The sequence below is a fragment of the Orcinus orca genome, chromosome 17, assembly GCF_937001465.1.
Source record: "Orcinus orca chromosome 17, mOrcOrc1.1, whole genome shotgun sequence".
Lineage (NCBI taxonomy): Eukaryota > Metazoa > Chordata > Mammalia > Artiodactyla > Delphinidae > Orcinus > Orcinus orca.
The window spans coordinates 27,449,170-27,471,513 of NC_064575.1; the positions used below are offsets into that span (position 1 = coordinate 27,449,170).

The following is a 22,344-nucleotide window of genomic DNA, read 5'->3' on the forward strand; positions in this document are numbered from 1 at the left end:
GACTTTATTCAAATAGTTGTCATTGAATACATATGTGAGGTCAAAGACTATCCAGGTGGTTCTGAGCCCCTTAGCAGACACAAATACACACAAAATGAGGATTGGAGCTGGATTCCTAAAATACCGTTCTTCTATGTAACACTAAATTATACCTGAAAATTCAATCTATTCAACTCAGCAGGCTGAAGTCGCTCATCAATGTGGTACTTGTAACTAAATATGAACAGGAAAGGAATTAAGAGAACGGGACTGCTGTGTATACTACTTTGTAGACAGGCTGAAATGAATTCTATTAAAATATACTTAAGATACTTTATGCATATTTTATATTGGAAATGATTAGACATTTTAGAGTAACAATTTTGATAGTATCATTAGAAACCAAAATATGCTGAATATGATCCATAAATATAAATTTATTTTTAGCTAGTATGTTTTAAAAGTCTGTAAAGATTCACACATCTAGTATTGGTCTTTGCCCATTTAAAATATTATAGTTTAAACAATAAAGAAAACATTGTAACATCTAGCCAAATATTTTTAATATTTTTTTTGTGTGTGTGTATGTGTAGTTAACTTTTTGACCTATTTTTATCTATTTTTAATTGAAAACTTTCCCTGGGCCATTCTAAATTACCTGATTCATTTCCATGAAGAACATACTCCAAGTGCACATTAGACCTTAGGTTAATACAAATATATCATATGCATTGATTAGGCTCCTATTCTACCATTACATAAATATCTTTAGAATCCTTGTATATGCATCTCTAGAATCCTTTATTTGGAGTACTAAGATGGGTGACTATCAGCATGCATTCTATATTGAAATTCTGTGTATCAACCTTATTCTCCATTGTCTTACACATTGAAATCAGGTATATTTTCCAAAATAATGGCAGTAACCCCAGAAATTCAAACTGAAGTAAAATCCTAGATAGTGTTCCCTGTTCTCTACTGTTTTCTGAATTTGTTTTTATTGTCTGTCATTTATTTGTTCAATATATAAGATAGTGGTGTCATGGATTGGACATGGCTTTTTACAGTTCAAACTTGGATTCAAATTCCAGCTCTACTTCTTGCCAGCTTTATGAACTTGACACCAGAACTTCAGTTCCCTTATCTGTAAAATGAGATAACACCTCCTTCCTCACATAGCTGTTTTAAGATTAAATAAAGTAACAGAAGTATATTTTTAAAAATAAGAACAATAAGCCCAGCAATTCAAACTGAAGTAAAATCCTAAATAGTGTTTTGGCACAAAGTAAGCACTTAATAATCATTTATATGATTCAATTCAATTTTTATAATTAGTGAACAGTTTTTAATTGAAGTATCTCATGTACTTACTTTGCTTACATTATGAAACTACTATTGGTGGACTCTAGGGGTAGTGATTGAAATTGCAATATTTGGTCCTAACCATAATAATGTATACTCATTAAAGCAGAAAATGCAAGGCATCTTACAGTAAAGTGATAAATCCCCTGGTTCAGCCTTTTTTGGCATCATGTTTTTATTCCTTGCTTAATACCAATAAGAATTTGAGGTAACTAACCCCCTACTTATACTCCACTATACATGTATACAATAAAGTATAGTTTTATATAGGCAAAAGACAGCAAGAAGGAAAAACAATAGACTAGAAAGACAAGACCAGATGCTTGAATTCAGAGACTAAAGAGAAGAGAATTGGACCAGTTTGATGGAAGGAGCTGACTGAGATAGAATCAGCCAGAAAAAAGAGAAAGGCAGTGTCCTAAGAAATCCACATGTGGTGCAACAGGACTTTGACCACTTTATTTCTCCATGGAGCATTGCTACATTTTGCCTTCCTCTGCTTCAGGTGTCAGTTGGCTGGCACCACCATTGCCTGCATTTTCTCTGCTTTTTTAAGCATCTTCTTCAGCTACATTCTGGCCTCTAGAGTATGACATCCTTTAAACACCCCCAGACACTGTTTTGCTAGGTAGCTTTACAACTCACAACTCTCTGGTTTTTAAGATAGGTAGGTGGGTATGTGGATAGAGAGATAGAAAGAATAGATAGATGGATAGATATATAGATAGATAGATAGATGATAGATAGATAGGTAGATAGATGATAGATACATAGATAAGAGTATATTTCCTATTTTGTAAATTTTGTTATAGTGAAATTCTATACATAATTTTCATAATTATGGAAACCCTTATGACTTTAAGCATGTTTTACTTTCTCATCATTATGCCTTGTAAACTCATAAGTGTCTCTCCATCTCAGGATGCAGTGGAGATGGTGTTTCTGAAACAGAGTTGTGAACTACTGAACACATGTTTTTCATAAATAAAACACTTCCAGGGAACATGGTACAGCAATTCCCCTACATCATGTTCACATCCAATAAACTATATTATTGTGTTCCTATGTCTGCAAGGTAATTCGTTATAGTTTTAGTACCTTTTATGTGGCTATGATCTCAAAGAGACTGTGTTTCTTTAGGTCTAGGATTACTACATCTTTCATGTATAATTTGTTAACAACATTTATTAAAATATGTTGAAGTTAGGTAAACTATTTACACAGGCATAAATAACTCATTTCATACTCTAGGAAATTCAAGGTTGATTTAATTGTATATGTTTTAGTCTTCTTTAAAAAAATTTTTTTAGTAACCATTAGGTATTTGGACCTATCCAAAGGTTATGATTAAAAAGATAGTATTCAATCTATTCAACTTGAGACAATGCAAATTTATCCAAAAATAAATGGGCAAATAAGATGATTAAGAAGATAAAACTAAGTCTGAATAATCAAATTTAGGCTAAAGGAAAGATGAAACTGAGATAAAATGGAATGGGAACCATACAAAAAAGAGTAGCAAGCAAAAGTGAGAATGCTCAAAAACAATTACCACTAAGGAGATCTGGTGAAAATAAAGTCCCATTAGAGTGAGTTATAAAGGAGAAATATTTTAACTGTATTTAATACTTGGTATTACATATTTCAAAAATTTAATGATTTCAAAGACTTTTTTGATATTAGAGCATAAGGAATTGGAGAAAGTCCAAAGAAATCAATGAAGACAGTAATAAAATCCAATTATAGTTTACAAAAAATCTTAGAAAAGTCTTTTCCAGATACATAAAAAAATTTAATGAACCAAACCGAAGAACAAAGAATTGACTTGTTTGTTTATTGCTTCACTTTCAACAGCAATCAAGTATAAAGAAGCATCATTCAGGATTTTTTTTTCCTCATTTGAACCAATATTTTTAATGAAAACTTGAACCGAACATTAAGAAGTTTTGTTTCCTTTGATTTAAAAAGAACAAATGGTGAATATATTAGTAATATGAGGTACTAGGTAAAATGATAAGATTTTTATATGATAGCCACTCAATATTTTAATTAATAACTATTTTTAGATTATCCACTAACAGGAGAGCACTTGACTTTGGACAAATAGACAAGGGTCCAGTTTCAGAGGCATTAGGCGAGAGAGCAAATCACTTAATATAGACATGTACAAAAGATGTAGATATACTGGCTTAAATTGTTGAAAAGATGGATCAGTGACTGTGCTGGGGCTGAAAATTATTTGGATGTTATCCCTGAAAGATTCTGAGGAAAGAACTTCTGTCAAGGATTTATAGGGACTTCACCAGCAAGGAGATGTTTCAATAAAGAGAGCAGAGTTCATGGAATCTGAAATAGTACATAAATGAACTTATCCATGAAACAGAAACACACTCACAGACATAGAGAACAGACTTCTGGTTGCCAAGGGAGTGGTGGGGGAGGGATGGATTGGGAGTTTGGGATTAGCAGATGCAAACTATTATGTATAAAATGGATAAACAGCAAGGTCCTACTGTATAGCACTGGGAACTATCTTCAGTATCCTGTAATAAACCATAATAGAAAAGAATATGAAAAAGAATACATATATATGTGTTCATATGTATAGTTGAATCATTTTGCTGTGCACCAGAAACTAACCCATCATTGTAAAACAACTATACTCCAATAAAGTAAATTAAAAAAAAAAAAAAAAAGCAGAGTTCATATCTGAGAGGAGAAGGGGCAGCGTTTCCACGGGGACAGCTGACATGGTAGCGAGGGAAGGATAAAGAAGGTCCACATCTGTACCTCGTGCTGTTGAGTGATAAGAATGACATAAGAGAAAGGTTAAATTTCTGTCCAAACTGGAGAAAAATTGACCGAAGGAGTGTAGAGATATCACTTATATCACTTAAGGCTATAATTTCAGACCTAGTGTGTTCAGAGGAAAAAACTGTGGGCTAACTCCTAGGGAATCTGGACTCAGGTTCCTGCTGGAAGTATGGGGGTCAAGGCCCTTGAGGTCATGCCCCACAGTTCCCTTCAGTTTTCCATCCAACAAACTTGTAAGAGCTGTCTGTTGTGGAGTAGACATCTGTAAATGAGGAATTTTGGCAGCATAATTTTGTTACACTGAAAAAATAATTTTATTACACTGAAAAATTTTAACATTTTATTATTCTAGTAATTTTCTGAAATATAGATATCATGGAGTTCAAGTTAAATACTTCTATATGGTCTACATACTATGTCTTGATGAAATTCTTAGAAGTTTTATCCAAGTCAACACATATTGTAATTTTTAAACCAGATAAGGATGTTAGAACTCTGGATGGGCTAAAAATTTGATACTCTTGGCATTCTCTAAATGTTCTTTTGGTGTTTTATTTGGAGGAAAGGATGAGGGCTGGGTGTGGGGAGGAGAGGCAGGGAAGGTGACATGTCTGGGAAAGGGAAGTCACCACTGCTGCGAGGTGAGCAGACTTCTCTTGTCCCAAGCAGTCCGCTGTGCTTCTGAACTTGACTGTCCCTGCCAGCAGCCAAAACTCTGCAGTTAATTGCATCCACCCCGCTTAGAAGTTAGTTTAACATCACTCGTTGTTATGGAAACTTGTCCCTTGTGGGTCCTCATCCCCTGCTGCCTAAATAGCTGCCAAAAGTATCCCTTTGACCTTACATGGCATGTTATAGTGCACGGGCTCTGGAGAAAGGCCAGACAGTTCAAAGCAGGGCACGACCTCTTGCTCTCTGTGAGACTTTATTCTGAACACTTTGCTCTCAGCCTCATTTTACTGAAACATAAAATGAGGATGATGATGATAGTAATAATAATAATAACAATAATAATATGATAATAATAAATCCATCATAGAACTGTTTTCAGTATCCAATGAGTAATACATATAAAACTCTTAGAAGAGAATCTGGCAACTAATATGAACTCCCTAAATGAATGTTAGCTCTTATTAAACCACACAGTGTTCACTTCCTGTGATGAGTTTGGGCAAATGTCATTCTGTTGATTTCAGTACATTACTAGTGACCCTTTTATTTAACTCTTCTCCAGCAGCTGCCAAATGCATCACCCCCTAATTTGGTCCTAAAATAATTTTGGTCTAGTCCCCAATTAAATGCTGTCAACCCAGCTATGTAAGTCATGCAGTGTCCCTGAATGTTACCTGTACTTGTCCTCATTTGGCTAAAGTTTACTCATTTCTAAATTGGAGGTAAAGATAGCTAAGTAACAGGATTGTTGTGAAGATTATGAAGATTAGTGATACAGTATATAACTAGCCCAGTGATTGACACATAGCACAGAGTAGTTCTCTTTCTGTCTCTCTCTCGTTCACACACACGCGCGGGCGCGCACACACACATACACACACACACACAGAGGCTTGCTTCTTCCTCTTTTCCTTTCTTTTTTTCTTTTTTTTTGCGGTACACGGGCCTCTGACTGTTGTGGCCTCTCCCGTTGCGGAGCACAGACTCCGGACGCGCAGGCTTAGCGGCCATGGCTCACGGGACCAGCCGCTCCGCGGCATGTGGGATCTTCCCGGACCGGGGCACGAATACGTGTCCCCTGCATCGGCAGGCGGACTCTCAACCACTGCGCCACCAGGGAAGCCCCTCTTTTCCTTTCTTTCTTTCCCTCTTCCTTCCTTCCTCCCTTCCTTCCTTCCTTCCTTCCTTCCTTCCTTCCTTCCTTCCTTCCTTTCTTCCTTCCTTCCTTCCTTCCATTAAAGGAAATCATATTGTGCGGGAGTAGATATGGAGATATTTTATAAAGCAAGCAATGCTTCTTTTGACCTCTGACATTACAGGCATAAATCTGATTTTGAAGACAAAACACATCTATTCAGTCTGTATTTTTTAAGACGGTTGGAAAAACAGAATGATATGCTGGCACCTGTCTTCTTTTCACTGACATTTTGTGCCTTATTATGTCTACATTCTTCCTCTTCATTCTTTTGGCTGAAATTTGCCCAGGTTCTGCTTTTACTAAAGCCCCTTCTCTCCCTCAGCCACTGCCCCTGCCTCTCTCTCGTCTTCCTACCTGTACTGCAACGTGGTACTCATGAATCTGGCCTTAATTCATTAGGTATATTTGAGGTCCCCAATTTTGATGGTTTAAAACAGGATTTAATCCACTGACGCGAGATATAAGATTCAAGAGTGGATGCTTCCTATACCCTGAGGTGAGAAAAGTAATGTAGGAAGGAGTTGATGAGAGTAAAAATCCCTATATAGAGCCTGAGAAAGTCAGCTTTGGTACAAGGTGTGCCAAACATTGATGACTATGAGTCAGGATATTTTTTAGGGTTTTTTGGGGGTTATTTTTTGGGGGGTTTCTTTTTTTTTTTTTTTCCGGTACACGGGCCTCTCACTGCTGTGGCCTCTCCCGTTGCGGAGCACAGGCTCCAGACGTGCAGGCTCAGCGACCATGGCTCATGGGCCTAGACGCTCCGCTGCATGTGGGATCTTCCCAGACCGGGGCACGAACCCGTGTCCCCTGAATCGGCAAGAGGACTCTCAACCACTGCACCACCAGGGAAGCCCCAGGATATTTGTTTTAACATGCATCTGTGTATGTGTGATGATGAGTGAGGCTGGGTGAGAGGTTGTTGCATATGTGAATGAAATTAAATTGTCACATGGTCTTTGCGAAGAATGTTCAGATTGATGTTAATTATAGATAATGAAGAACTAACAGTGTAAAAGAGAAAAACTACAAATTTGATTGTACCATGTAATATTGTTAAAATTAATAGCATTTGTGTCATGTAATTAGGCTATTTCTACCTAATAATCATTAATGACATGGTTATTCATATCAAAATTATATATAACACATACGTCAGACAAACTTTGTTTTAATTTGTTTGACTGTAATAGGTTTTATGTTTGTTGGTCTTACGGAATGAGTAATTTTTATAAAAGAGAACTTGCTTGTTCATTGTGACTTTGTTCCAGTAAATTTAAAAATATATCTTCACATCTCTGAATATAAGCAATTTCATCTAAATCAATGAACTCATTCAGACTCATCTTGGGGCCAAAAGATAGGTGTGAAATGACAAGTATTTGCATTAAGTAAGAAAGTAATTTTAGTCAATAAGCATGAATTTTGTTATTGTACTAATTCATTGAAAAATAATCTGTGATCATATTGTTTTTATCATTTAAATTTGTTCATAAAAAGTCACTTATTCAGCAAATATTTGCTGAGACCCTATTTTGTGCCAGGTACTGATCTACTCTCTGAGGAAGAGGAAGCCCTGTCCTCTGGAGGCTTATGTTCTAATAGGCAGAGACAGGTGGAAAACAAACAAGTGAATACAGATTATGTTAGGTGATCACAATGTGCTATGGAGAAAAATTAAGCAAGTAAGATTGTGGAACATAAGGTGTATTATATGTCATTCAGAAAAGGCCTAATTTCTTTTTGAAATATTTTCATCTCACTATTGTTGAAAACACAAGGAAAATCCTCCTAGTGTTTCAGAATGTATGTAGATATATACAGATACTGACTATGCCTTATAGTAAGAAATACCCATAGTGGTCTTTGACGGAGCATCTTATTAAACAGTGCAGTTTTTTAGTCCAAAGTCAAGGAAACTAGAGAGGAATACTGCCAAAAACTTGTTAAAATGCTGTTCTTGGTATCTGTGAATATGAACTGTAGTAATTACTTAAGTGTAAAAGTATTCATGACACTGAAATAATCCTTCTATTAAGAAGAACTGTGGAAATGATATCTCCTCCTATTAGTAAGTAGCCTGAGTTTGCTAACACTAAAAAAGAATTTTGACAGTTGAAGACATTTTCTGGTTTTGGCTGGAAGATGAAGATTTATGCATAATCAAGTCATATCACATAGAAATTCTTCACTAGTGTACAAATCCTTCTGTATTTTAAATAAAAACTGCATTTCAGACACCCTAATGAGCACATAAAGGAGATTTGAAAGCACGTACTCTTGTGGAGTGTTTGAGAGAGGTAGTATTCCTGAGTTTCTGCTGTGTGCCAGGCATTGCTTTCAGAGCAGAGAGTACAAGACATACAAAGACAAAGCTTCTTCTGTGTCCAGTTGAGATGACAATGTTCAGGTAAGGACATTGTCCTTAAAATACCCAAAATACTGTGCCCAAAATACTGTGAAAATAGAGGTCTGAGGACTAAAACGAGGAGAGGTGGCGGCGTGAAGGCGGGAGAAAGCTTTATGAAAGGCTTCCTTCTGGAGGGGGCAGAATGTGTAGCACAGAGTAGGTACTCACTAAACCTGAGACCCTGTTGTGCGTTCTTCTGTACTAGGCCTGGGGATATAATGTGAAAACATGTAATTCCCACTTTTCCTGAGAAGCAGTCTGTTTAGAGAATTAGACAAACCTAAAAGTGATAATTGCTTTAATAATTGAAACTACGAAGTGCATCGGGAGCTCAAAGAAGGAAAGAATTTAGTAGTTTCAAAATAAAATACAAATCTAAACATTCCAGAGTGGCTAAAAGACATGAGAATTCAAAGGATAGTTTTTAATTTATGTAAATAAATAACTGGGGTTCTTATATTTCATATTTAGATTTTCAGTTTTACTATTCTTGCTAATTATATGAATCTATTCTTAATTCAACATTATTTTGAGCACAGCACTTTAATAGTGGAGATTTTATTAGAGAACTTAACTGATATCAGTTGGGGGGAGGTGGAGGAAATACAATTTGCTCTAGAAGATTTGCATTAGATAGAGTAGTTACAGGCTGTAACATCTCCCCTGTAATTTTATGAGAATGGTATTACCCTGGCTTTCACTGTGTGATTGCTGGTTACCTTCTGTCAGTGAGCAACAGTCTTACTGCAAAGCAGGAGCACAACCCTCTCTTTGTCTCCGTGGTCAAAGCAATTACTTCTTAGAAAGTCGGATTTTTTCAGAATGACCATGTACAGGAGCAAACGCAGACATCAGAGATGTAAGTAAATTCTGACCCAACTTTTTCATATGACTGTGGTGAGAGAAACATACTTGTTTTCTTAAAAGACTAATCATGACTTCAGATATATCCTGGGAGTAGAAAAGATATTGTAGCTTTTTTCACCCTAACCTTTATCCCTGTTACATGCTTGAAAGATGTTGGGGGGAAAGGGGCTAATTCACTTGTTACTATGGAAACCTTTGGAAAGGTTTACAAAATTAACAGAGAAACAGATCAAATGCAATTTCAGTCTAGCTCAGCATCCTTCATACAGGCATGATAACTGGATAGTTCTCTCTCTCTCCCTCTCTCTCTCCTTTTTTTTTTAAAAAAAAACAACTTATATTTATTCATCCAATTTCAATCATAACTCTCAGTGGAAATAAAACAGTTCTGAATGAAGGGGAGAGAGTTAATTGTGAATGACAAGCTGAATATTTAACGAGATATTCATTGCCAAACTTCTTGGACAGAGCATATTTGTCATACTTCACTACAGGCATCATTTTAAAGGGTTAAAAGGAATCATCTGTAATCTAACCTAAAGGGACTGATTCTGACTGAAAAGGAGCAGCAAAATCACCCTGGCCTAAAGTCCAGAACAAAGATGATTAGGAACTGAAAGCCATTAGGATTTAGCTAAAAATCAAAGAGTCTTATAATAAAACTGTGTTTTATGGTAAAGCAATATGCCTGTCATGGAAAGCTTTCCAATCACATCTCTCTCCAGTAAGCCCAACTCGTTATCACTTTATCTTTTCCATTGCCTAAAGTAATTATTACCATATTTAGCCCGGTGTGTCCTGTCACTGACTCTATTTGCCATCTTAGACAGGTAACTACAACTTGTTCTATAGTCAAAGTTTGCACTTTTTCATTATTCCTATGATGTCTTTAGATATTATCAAATATTTTAAAACATAGCAAGACTATCAGCAACAATTACTCCATCAAAAGGCCAAAATATGATAGACATGTGATTTTCTTTTTTGAGAATGACCTCATTTTGGTCAATTTTTCACTGAAGACCAGAACACTAATATTTCTCTTGTTCCAAGAAGTTTTATGCATCACAGAAAGCTCTGAGGGACAGGACTGCCAGTTTGATTTTCTATGCCTGATTGCCTTTTGATGCCATTTCTTTCTTGTGATTGAGAAACAACATATAATAATTGCTACTTTTTTCTTATAAAAATGATTGGTATAAAATCTACAAATATATTGCTGATTAATTCCCTTGTGATTTCCTCCCACAAGAATGAATCTAAATTATGCATGTACTTGAAAACCATCTTGCACTTTTACTCCTGTATCTTTTGTACACCCCCTCATTTTTTTCCATGGGAGTAATCATTGCCTTAATACACATGACAAATAAAAGATTCTCAGAAAAATTTTACTGAGTTTCTTCCCCTAAAATGTGCTTGCTGAAGTCTGCGATTAAGCAGCAGGAAGAAATTGTGAATTACATGAGACAAGTCAGAAGATGTATAATTATACAGGATGAACACAGTAGGGTGTACTGAATGATTTAGTTTAAAAAAAACTAATGTGTTACTTACATTTAATTGTATCAGTTAGCTGTATTACATTGCATTAACTGTTTCTATATTCTAATCATATAAAATATTGGACAGCAAGAATATAGTAAAGTTAACGTACATAGAAAGCTTAGCAATAAAAGCAAATAGAATCCTTAAATGAATTTCTTTCTTATACTAACAATATTTGCAAAAGCAGAATGTAATACAATTGTTTGCTATCTAATGGATATATAAAAATATCTGAATTATCCCATCACCAAAATACAGTGCATTTCCATTTTCAGTCATATCTTTTATGTGTTTTTGATCATGTAAAAAGCATAAACTAACATAGAGGTAATTGTAATCCAATTAAAGCAATAATTGCACACTTAACAAATTTCAATGTGGGAAAGAAGGAAAATGTTCTTATGATTTTTTTTTTAAACTGGAAAAGTACATAAATAAACTTTCTAATGTTCTCATTCCCTAAAAATTTAATATAATGTCCTTTTGTAAAAATAATGCAACTTTCTTTTAGAGGCTCCGAAAGGAGGAATAGGAAAGGTGCATATGATTATGCCAGGGATTTGAAAAGAAGCAGGAGAGCAAAGATACCTGTAAAAGACATTTTAAAGTGTAAATGTCACTAAGTCTTTGGAAATTCCTGGGAGATTTTGAAATCCATTCCTCACTCATGTCTAGATTAGTTATGTATAATTCCCTGTAGAGGAGAAGGAGAGAAAGGGAAGAGTACCCTTTTCCTTGCTTTTGATGGAGCAATTGTTATAGAAAAGAAATCGCTCCAATGTTCATTAAGATAGCAGATCTTACCTATGCATAACTGCATAAGGACTTTCAGTTAGATACAGAATTGGTCGAGTGGTAATAAAAAATGTTTCCACGTGTCAGATGTTGATTTCACCAGAGCCAGGCAGGTAGAAACCACTTTAAGGAACTCTAATATATGTAAGCCTATTTTTACAAATTAGGTTGGGGTGGAAATCATCACCAGTATAAATTTTTCTGTTAACATTTAAATACTGAATTTTTATACATATTGAATCAATCTATTTATTGAAGTGTGCAGCTTATGTTTAATTTTCAAAAATCTTTATAAAACAAGGTACACCTGTAATCTCCTTTGCTGAAATTCCAGATGACCTTGAGAAAACAATTTTTTGTTTTTAAAAGAGACATGGAGATAAATTCTTAAAGATGAATATGTTTTGAAATACAGACTTAAGAGAAAAACTAGAGTAGGATCCATGTGATATTAGATAGAGAATTTGAAAAATACTACAATCCTTGTACCACAGCAGAGAAAACTGTGTATATCTAATTTTAGGTATGTAACGTTTTATCTTATTACTAACTAGGAACAGATATTCATTTTTGATTGCTAATGATATGTTTGGGTGATTTTATCTATCTTATTATGGAAATATGTGATGAGATCACTTCAGAAATCTGAATACTAGTCACAGTTCTCTGCTTGTAATCTCAGCCAAGGTCTGTTATCTCTGTGGGTTGCAATTTCTTCTTCTATACCTTCAGCAGACAGTGCAGAGAAGACGTTTTCTAAGGTGTCTTCCATCTCTAACCCTCAGTGCTTTCACAACATAGGCCTCATCAAGTAAGACTCCTACTCGAAGACGTGTGACAAGTTCTCATTGCCTAAACTGTGGCTCCGGGCTCATGTGCTTCAGATCCATGTGACCATGGATTTACTGTAAGAGGTCCTAGAAACCATATGAATATTAATCACTGCCTGTACAATGATGAAAAAATACATACATCCCCCATATGTATATCATGTACACATACCTATATACCCATATACTATTTTTTGGTTCTAATGAAAACTAATATATTTAAAAGGTCATAGTAAATTTTAATAGCTTTTAATGTCATATGTTTTATATTTTATTTTTAACAACTGTATCACACAGGGATCTCATTGTGTTTCAATGTTTAAAAAAGGTGTTCTCATATTCTCAAATATTGGGAATTGCTGAACTAGAAAATGAAATACAACCACGACCTTGTAACACAGACATTTATATCATTGTCACTCACTGCATATTTCCTTCCTGATACTATGTTCTAGCCTTTATTGGGCTACTTCATTATCCCAAACATTCATACTCTCTCATCTCCATGTCTTTGCCCATACATCTTCCTGTTGATGGGTGGCCTTCACTTGCATCTTCATGTATAGAAATCATCTCTGGTAGAGGTGTCACTCAAATGTCATCTCCTTCTTAAAGGTTCCCCCAGTTTCCAAGTCAAACTTATCTTTTTGTTCTTTTTTTCAGAGGATAAATTGTAATTTTATTTACACTTTCTATATTCTGTCATATACATTGAAAATTGTTTATTCCACTAATCTAAGATTTTTTTTTTATGTGAGGTACCTTTTATTCTTTCTTGAAGCATTCTCAGAGCATAAAGAAATGCTTCGCCCATAACAATCCATCACAGACTAATAATGCTTAATCATTAAATAAATATTTATTGATCACCTGTTATATTACCTTCAGACACTGCTCTAGTGCTATGGCTGTAGCAATGAACAAAACAAAATTCTATTGGAGAAGGGAAGATGACACACAAATAACTATATATTACTCCATGTGATGCTAAGTACTATGGAAAAGAATAGAGCAAAAAAGGGAAAGGGACTTTTGGAAGGTGAGGTAGAAAATTATTATTTTCTATAGGGTAGTCAGTCAGGAAAAACTAAGGTGATTAAGGTGACAGTTGATCAGACATCCAAAGGAAATGAAGGAGCAAACTCTGCTTCCTGGATAGTTCAGGCAGAAACGGCATGTGCAGAGTCCCTGGGGTAATTGGGATATTGGAGGACCACAAAGTAGGCAATGTTGAATTAATGAAAAGATATGAGATTGGTATTAACAGATACACACTACTATATATAAAATAGATAAACAACAAGGGCCTACTGTATAGCACAGGGAACTATATTCAATATCTTGTAATAACCTATAATGGAAAATAATCTGAAAAATAATAGATGTGTATATATGTATAACTGAATCACTTTGCTGTATACCTGAAACAAACACACCATTGTAAATGAAATATACTTCAATTAAAAAAAAAAGAGAGAGAATTGGAAAGAAAAAGCATCAGGAGCATTGGACGGATAGAGTAAAACATATTGAGTAGGCCAAAACGTTCTTTCTGGTTTTTCCATAAGACGTTATGGAAAAACCCGAACGAAATTTTTGGCCAAGCCAATAGAATTAAGTGGAATCGTATATTTTATGTATAACTCAATTGAGATATAAAATGTATTTATTAACTTTTAAGAAACACTATCCACACTTTTAAGTGACTCATGCAATTTTTTTTAAATGACAATTGTAAGAATGCATAAAATTCATTACACTTTGTAGTAGGCAAGGCATTCAATCATTAACTGCAAGACAATCAAACAGCAGTCATCCAGAGGTCAGAAAGATATTATTCGAACAAGAATATTTTCTGATTTACCATCTTATGAATATCCTTGTATTTTTGATATTTTAAGATTCTCTCTCTCTTTAAAAATCTTACAATGAGAAAAAAATAAATTTATAGTTTTATAGAATTGTTATAAGACTTCTTAAGGAATGGACAGAAAGACACAGACTGCTGTCCTTCCTGGAGGACACTATTAAATTCAATCCCTGATTTCTCTGTTATTGATGCTTGTTGGGAATTCTGCTCTGAGATCTGCAATTTCTCCAGTCATTTTTTCTCTCAAGTTCTTTATATGAATACTATAACAGGTATGGATTGATAATTTGTTACATTATATATTCCTTCATGAAATCATGTCTTCATGGATAGAATCAGGATGGTCTGATTGAGCATAATGGGACCATAGTTGTTAGTTTGGGAGCAGAGATGTACAGGCTGACTGATAACACCCTTGATACAAATTGACCTTATATGGAAATACATATCAGTCAGCCCAGCATCCGTAATCATTTACTTTACTTTTACAGGCTCCAGCCTACAACTGATTCTGCCTGTGGGAATACTTATTCATTTCTCTCTCTCTCTCTCTCTACCTCTCCTCCATGTATTTTTCTTTTTTTCTTTTTTTTTTAAACGTTTTTATTGGAGTATAATTGTTTTACAACGGTGTGTTAGTTTCTGTTTTATAACAAAGTGATTCAGTTATACATATACATATGTTTCCATATCTCTTCCCTCTTGAGTCTCCCTCCCTCCCACCCTCCCTATCTCACCCCTCTAGGTGGTCACAAAGCACTGAGCTGATCTCCCTGTGCTATGCGGCTGCTTCCCACTAGCTATCTACTTTACATTTGGTAGTATATATATGTCCATGCCACTCTCTCACTATGTCACAGCTTACCCTTCTGCCTCCCCATGTCCTCAAGTCCATTCTCTAAAGGTCTGTGTCTTTATTCCCATCTTACCCCTAAGTTCTTCATGACCATTTTTTTTTTCTTAGATTCCATATATATATGTTAGCATATGGTATTTGTTTTTCTCTTTCTGACTTACTTCACTCTGTGTGACAGACTCTAGGTCCATTCACCTCACTACAAATATCTCAATTTCGTTTCTTTTTCTGGCTGAGTAATATTCCATTGTATATATGTGCCACATCTTGTTAATCTATTCATCTGATTATGAACACTTAGGTTGCTTCCATGTCCAGGTTATTGTAAATAGAGCTGCAATGAACATTTTGGTCCATGACTCTTTTTGAATTATGGTTTTCTCAGGGTATATGCCCAGTAGTGAGTTTGCTGAGTGGTATGATAATTCTATTTTTAGTTTTCTAAGGAACCTCCATACTGTTCTCCATAGTGGCTGTATCAATTTACATTCTCACCAACAGTGAAAGAGTGCTCCCTTTTCTATACACCCTCTCCAGCATTTATTGTTTCTAGATTTTTGGATGATGGCCATTCTGACTGGTGTGAGGTGATATCTCATTGTAGTTTTGATTTGCATTTCTCTAATGATTAATGGTGTTGAGCATTCTTTCATGTGTTTGTTGGCAATCTGTATATCTTCTTTGGAGAACTGTCTATTTAGGTCTTCTGCCCATTTTTGGATTGGGTTTTTTGATTTTTTGTTATTGAGTTGCATGAGCTGCTTGTAAATCTTGGAGATTAATCCTTTGTCAGTTGCTTCATTTGCAAATATTTTCTCCCATTCTGAGTGTTGTCTCTTGGTCTTGTTTATGGCTTCTTTTGCTGTGCAAAATCTTTTAAGATTCATTAGGTCCCATTTGTTTATTTCTGTTTTTATTTCCATTTCTCTAGAAGGTGGGTCAAAAAGGATCTTGCTGTGATTTATGTCATATAGTGTGCTGCCTAAGTTTTCTTCTAAGAGTTTGAGAGTATCCGGCCTTACATTGAGGTCTTTAATCCATTTTGAGCTTATTTTTGTATATGGTGTTAGGGAGAGTTCTAATTTCATACTTTTACATGTACCTGTCCAGTTTTCCCAGCACCACTTATTGAAGAGGCTGTCTTTTCTCCACTGTATATTCTTGCCTCCTTTATCAAAGATAAGTTGATCGTATGTGTGTGGGTTTATCTCTGGGCTTTCTATCCTGTTCCATTGATCTACATTTCTGTTTTTGTGCCAGTACCATACTGTCTTGATTACTGTAGCTTTGTAGTATACTCTGAAGTCAGGGTGTCTGATTCCTCCAGCTCCATTTTTCGTTCTCAAGATTGCTTTTGCTATTTGGGGTCTTATGTGTTTCCATACAAATTTTGAAATTTTTTGTTCTATTTCTGTGAAAAATGCTGTTGGTAATTTGATAAGTATTGCATTGAATCTGTAGATTGCTTTGGGTAGTAGAGTCATTTTCACAATGTTGATTCTTCCAATCCAAGAACATGGTATATCTCTCCATCTATTGGTATCACCTTTACTTTATTTCATCAGTGTCTTATAATTTTCTGCATACAGGTCTTTTGTCTCCTTAGGTAGGTTTATTCCTAGATATTTTATTCTTTTTGTTGCAATGGTAAATGGGAGTGTTCTCTTAATTTCACGTTCCGATTTTTCATCATTAGTGTATAGGAATGCCAGAGATTTCTGTGCATTAATTTTGTATCCTGCTACTTTACCAAATTCACTGATTAGCTCTAGAAGTTTTCTGGTAGCATCTTTGGATTCTCTATGTATAGTATCATGTCATCTGCAAACAGTGACAGCTTTACTTCTTCTTTTCCGATTTCAATTCCTTTTATTTATTTTTCATCTCTGATTGCTGTGGCAAAAACTTCCAAAACTATGTTGAATAATAGTGGGGAGAGTGGGCAACCTTGTCTTGTTCCTGATCTTAGTGGAAATGGTTTCAGTTTTTCACCATTGAGGATGATGTTGGCTGTGGGTTTGTCATATATGGCCTTTATTATGTTGAGGAAAGTTCCCTCTATGCCTACTTTCTGCAGGGTTTTTATAATAAATAGGTGTTGAATTTTGTTGAAAGCTTTCTCTGCATCTATTGAGATGATTATATGGTTTTTCTCCTTCAATTTGTTAATAGGTTGTATCACGTTGATTGATTTCTGTATATTGAAGTATCCTTGAATTCCTGGAATAAATCCCACTTGATCATGGTGTATGATCCCTTTAAAATGCTTTTGGATTCTGTTTGCTAGTATTTTGTTGAGGATTTTTGCATCTATGTTCATCAGTGATATTGGCCTGTAGTTTTCTTTCTTTGTGACATCTTTGTCTGGTTTTGTTATCAGGGTGATGGTGGCCTTGTAGAATGAGTGTAGGAGTGTTCCTCCCTCTGCTATATTTTGGAAGAGTTTGAGAAGGATAGATGTTATCTCTTCTTTAAATGTTTGATAGAATTCACCTGTGAAGCCATCTGGTCCTGGGCTATTTTTGTAGGAAAATTTTTAATCACAGTTTCAATTTCAGCGCTTGTGATTGGTCTTTTCGTATTTTTCTATTTCTTCCTGGTTCAGTCTTTGCAGGTTGTGCATTTCTAAGAATTTGTCCATTTCTTCAATGTTGTCCATTTTATTGGCATAGAGTTGCTTGTAGTAATCTCTCATGATCCTTTGTATTTCTGCAGTGTCAGTTGTTACTTCTCCTTTTTCATTTCTAATTCTATTGATTTGAGTCTTCTCCCTTTTTTTCTTGATGAGTCTGGCTAATGGTTTATCAATTTTGTTTATCTTCTCAAAGAACCAGCTTGTAGTTTTATTGATCTTTGGTGTCGTTTCCTTCATTTATTTTAAATTTATTTCTGATCTGATATTTATGATTTCTTTCCTTTTGCTAACTTTGTGGTTTTTTGTTCTTTCTCTAATTGCTTTAGGTGCAAGGTTAGGTTGTTTATTTGAGATGTTTCTTGTTTCTTAAGGTAGGATTTTATTGCTAAAATCTTCCCTCTTAGAACTGCTTTTGCTGCATTCCATAGGTTTTGGGTTGTCGTGTCTCCATTGTCATTTGTTTCTAGGTATATTTTGATTTTCTCTTTGATTACTTCAGTGATCAATTGGTTATTAAGTAGTGTATTGTTTAGCCTCCATGTGTTTGTGTTTTTTACATATCTTTTCCTGTAATTGATATCTAGTCTCAAAGCATTGTGGTTGCATAAGATACTTGATACGATTTCAATTTTCTTAAATTTACCAAGGCTTGATTTGTGATCCAAGATACGATCTATCCTGGAGAATGTTTCATGAGCACTTGAGAAAAATGTGTGTTCTGTTGTTTTTGGATGGTATGTCCTATAAATATCAATTAAGTCCATCTTGTTTAATACATCATTTAAAGTTTGTGTTTCCTTATTTATTTTCATTTTGGATGATCTGTCCATTGATGAAAGTGGGGTGTTAAAGTCCCCTACTATGGTCGTGTTACTGTAGATTTCCCCTTTTACTGCTGTTAGTATTTGCCTTATGTATTGAGGTGCTCCTATGTTGGGTGCATAAGTATTTACAATTGTTATATCTTCTTCTTGGATTGATCCCTTGATCATTATGTAGTGTCCTTCTTTGTCTCTTGTAATAGTCTTTATTTTAAAGTCTATTTTGTCTGATATTAGAATTGCTACTCCAGCTTTCTTTTGATTTCCATTTGCATGGAATATCTTTTTCCATCCCCTCACTTTCAGTCGGTATGTGTCCCTAGGCCTGAAATGGCTCCCTTGTAGACAGCATATATATGGGTCTTGTTTTTGTATCCATTCAGCCAGTCTGTGTCTTTTGGTGGGAGCATTTAATCCATTTACATTTAAGGTAATTTTCAAAATGTATGTTCCTATTCCCATTTTCTTAATTGTTTTGGGTTTGTTATTGTAGGTCTTTTCCTTCTCTTGTGTTTCTTGCCTAGAGAAGTTCCTTTAGCATTTGTTGTAAAGCTCGTTTGGTGGTGCTGAATTCTCGTAGCTTTTGCTTGTCTGAAAAGGTTTTAATTTCTCCATCAAATCTGAATGAGATCCTTGCTGAGTAGAGTAATCTTGGTTGTAGGTTTTTCTCCTTCATCACTTTAAATATGTCCTGCCAATCCCTTCTGGCTTGCAGAATTTCTGCTGAAAGATCAGCTGTTAACCTTATGGGGATTCCCTTGTGTGTTATTTGTTGTTTTTCTCTTGCTGCTTTTAAAATGGTTTTGTTGTATTTAATTTCTGATAGTTTGATTAATATGTGTCTTGACGTGTTTCTCCTTGGATTTATCCTGTATGGGACTCTCTGTGCTTCCTGGACTTAGTTAACTATTTCTTTTCCTATATTAGGGAAGTTTTCAACTATAATCTATTCAAATATTTTTTCAGTACCTTTCTTTATCTCTTCTTCTTGGGCCCCTATAATTTGAATGTTGGTGCATTTAATGTTGTCCCAGAGGTCTGAGACTATCCTCATTTCTTTTCATTCTTTCTTCTTTATTCTGCTCTGCAATAGTTATTTTCACTATTTAATCTTCCAGGTCACTTATCCGTTCTTCTACCTCAGTTATTCTGCTATTGATCCCTTCTAGAGTATTTTTAATTTCATTTACTGTGTTGTTCATCGTTGCTTGTTTCCTCTTTAGTTCTTCTAGGTCCCTGTTAAATATTTCTTGCATTTTCTCTATTCTATTTACAAGATTTAGGATCTTCTTTACTATCCTTATTCAGAATTCTTTTTCAGGTAGACTGCCTATATCATCTTCATTTGTTAGGTCTGGTGGGTTTTTACCTTGCTCTTTCATATGCTGTGTGTTTTTCTGTCTTCTCATTTTGCTTATCTTACTGTGTTTGGGGTCCCCTTTTTGCAGGCTGCTTTTGGTGTCTTTCTCCAGTGGCTAAGGTTGGTTCAGTGGGTTGTGTAGGCTTCCTGGTGGAGGGGACTAATGCCTGTGTTCTGGTGGATGAGGCTGGATCTTGTCTTCTGGTGGGTAGAACCATGTCTGGTGGTGTGTTTTGGGGTGTCTGTGGCCTTATTATGATTTTAGGCAGCCTCCCTGCCAATGGGTGGTGTTGTGTTCCTGTCTTGCTAGTTGTTTGACATTGGGTGTCCAGCACTGTAGCTTGCTAGTCATCTAGTGAAGCTGGGTCTTGGTGTTGAGATGGAGATCCTGGGAGATTTTCACAGTTTGATATTACGTGGAGTTGGGTGGTGTCTTGTGGACCAGTGTCCTGAAGTTGGCTCTCCCACCTCAGAGGCACAGCATTGACTCCTGGCTGGAGCACCAAGAGCCTTTCATCCACATGGCTCAGAATAAAAGGGAGAAAAAATAAAAAGAAAGAAAGAGGATAAAATAAAGATAAAATAAAGTTATTAAAATAAAAAATAATTATTAAGATTTAAAAAAAAGTTAAGTAAAAAAAGAAACAAAAACAAAACAAAACAAAAAAATGGATGGACAGAGCCCTAGGACAAATGGTGAAAGCAAAGCTATACAGACAAAATCTCACACAGAAGCATACATACACACTCACAGAAAGAGGAAAAGGGGAAAAATAATATATCTTGCTCCCAAAGTCCACCTCCTCAATTTGGGATGATTCGTTATGTATTCAGGTATTCCACAGATGCAGGGTACATCAAGTTGATTGTGGAGATTTAATCTGCTGCTCCTGAGGCTGCTGGGAGTGATTTCCCTTTCTCTTCTTTGTTCTCACAGCTCCCGGGGTTCAGCTTTGGATATGGCCCTGTCTCTGTGTGTAGGTCGCCTTTGGGCGTCTGTTCTTCGTTCAGACATGACAGGGTTAAAGGAGCAGCTGATTCAGTAACTCTGGATCACTCAGGCCTGGGGGTGAGGGGCACGGATGCAGGGCAAGCCTGCAGCAGCAGAGGCTGGCGTGAAATTGCACCAGGCTGAGGTGTGCCGTGTGTTCTCCTGGGGAAGTTGTCCCTGGATCATGGAACCCTGGCAGTGGCGGGCTGCACAGACTCCCAGGAGGGGAGGCGTGGATAGTGACCTGTGCTTGCACACAGGCTTCTTGGTGGCAGAAGCAGCCTTATCGTCTCATTCCCGTCTCTGGGGTCCACACTGTTAGCCACGGCTTGCGCCGGTCTCTGGAGCACATTTAAGCAGCGCTCTTAATCCCCTCTACTCGCGCACCAGGAAACAAAGAGGGAATAAAAAGTCTCTTGCCTCTTCCGCAGGTCTAGACTTTTTCCTGGACTCCCTCCCAGCGAGCCATGGTGCACTAGCCCCTTCAGGCTGTGTTCATGCAGACGGTCCTCTCCCTGCGATCCAACCGAAGCCCAAGCCTCAGCTCCCAGCCCCCGCCCGTCCCAGCGGGTGAGCAGACAAGCCTCTTCGGCTGGTGAGTGCTGGTTGGCACCGATCTTTTCTGCAGGAATCTCTCCGCTTTGCCCTCCGCACCCCTGTGGCTGCCCTCTCCTCTGTGACTTCGAAGCTCCCCGCTCCGCCACCCGCAGTCTCTGCCTGTGAAGGGGCTTCCTTGTGTGTGGAAACCTTTCTGACATCACAGCTCCCTCCCACTGGTGCAGGTCCCGTCCCTATTCTTTTGTCTCTGTTTTTTCTTTTTTCTTTTGCCCTACCCAGGTACGTGGGGGAGATTCTTGCCTTTTGGGAGGTCTGAGTTCTTCTGCCAGCATTCAGTGGGTGTTCTATAGGAGCAGTTCCATGTGTAGATGTATTTCTGATGTATCTGTGGGGAGGAAGGTGATCTCCACGTCTTACTCTTCCGCCATCTTCCTCAACTTCCCCATGTGTTTTTCTACATATTAATGCTCCACAAAGGCAAAGGTTACTTTGGTGAGCATTTGTACATTTTCCTTTAACCTGTCTACATTCAGAAAACAATGTGGCTATCATACATCATCTGCTCTCTTAGTTTCTCTTGTCTAAGAATCTGTACTGTATTTGTATCTAGACCTGCATAAAAACCTTGACATTTACTCTGTCAGTTGTACAGGTAAATGTTCTCTGCAAAATGGCATTTAACTCTCAAAGAATGTTACAGTTAGAAATTATGCTGTAGATTTGTATTTACTGAGCACAAAAGATACACGTGTGGCAACTAGGCTCTTAGCAAAAGAAG

At 36.4% G+C, this 22,344-nt stretch overlaps 1 protein-coding gene across 6 annotated transcripts in view; it reads left to right on the plus strand.

Annotated features, from left to right (window-relative positions):
* Window positions 1-22,344, plus strand: part of RALYL (RALY RNA binding protein like) — an 834,129-nt gene that overhangs the window by 539,749 nt on the left and 272,036 nt on the right. Inside the window, exon 1 of one of the 6 annotated variants that reach the window (XM_012535347.2) lies at window positions 9,163-9,294. The exons of the other annotated variants lie outside the window; for them this stretch is intronic. Coding sequence (XP_012390801.1) covers window positions 9,258-9,294 — 37 coding nt within the window. The 5' untranslated portion in view covers window positions 9,163-9,257. Of the gene's footprint in view, window positions 1-9,162; window positions 9,295-22,344 lie in introns of those variants that run through there. 6 annotated transcript variants of the gene reach the window in all.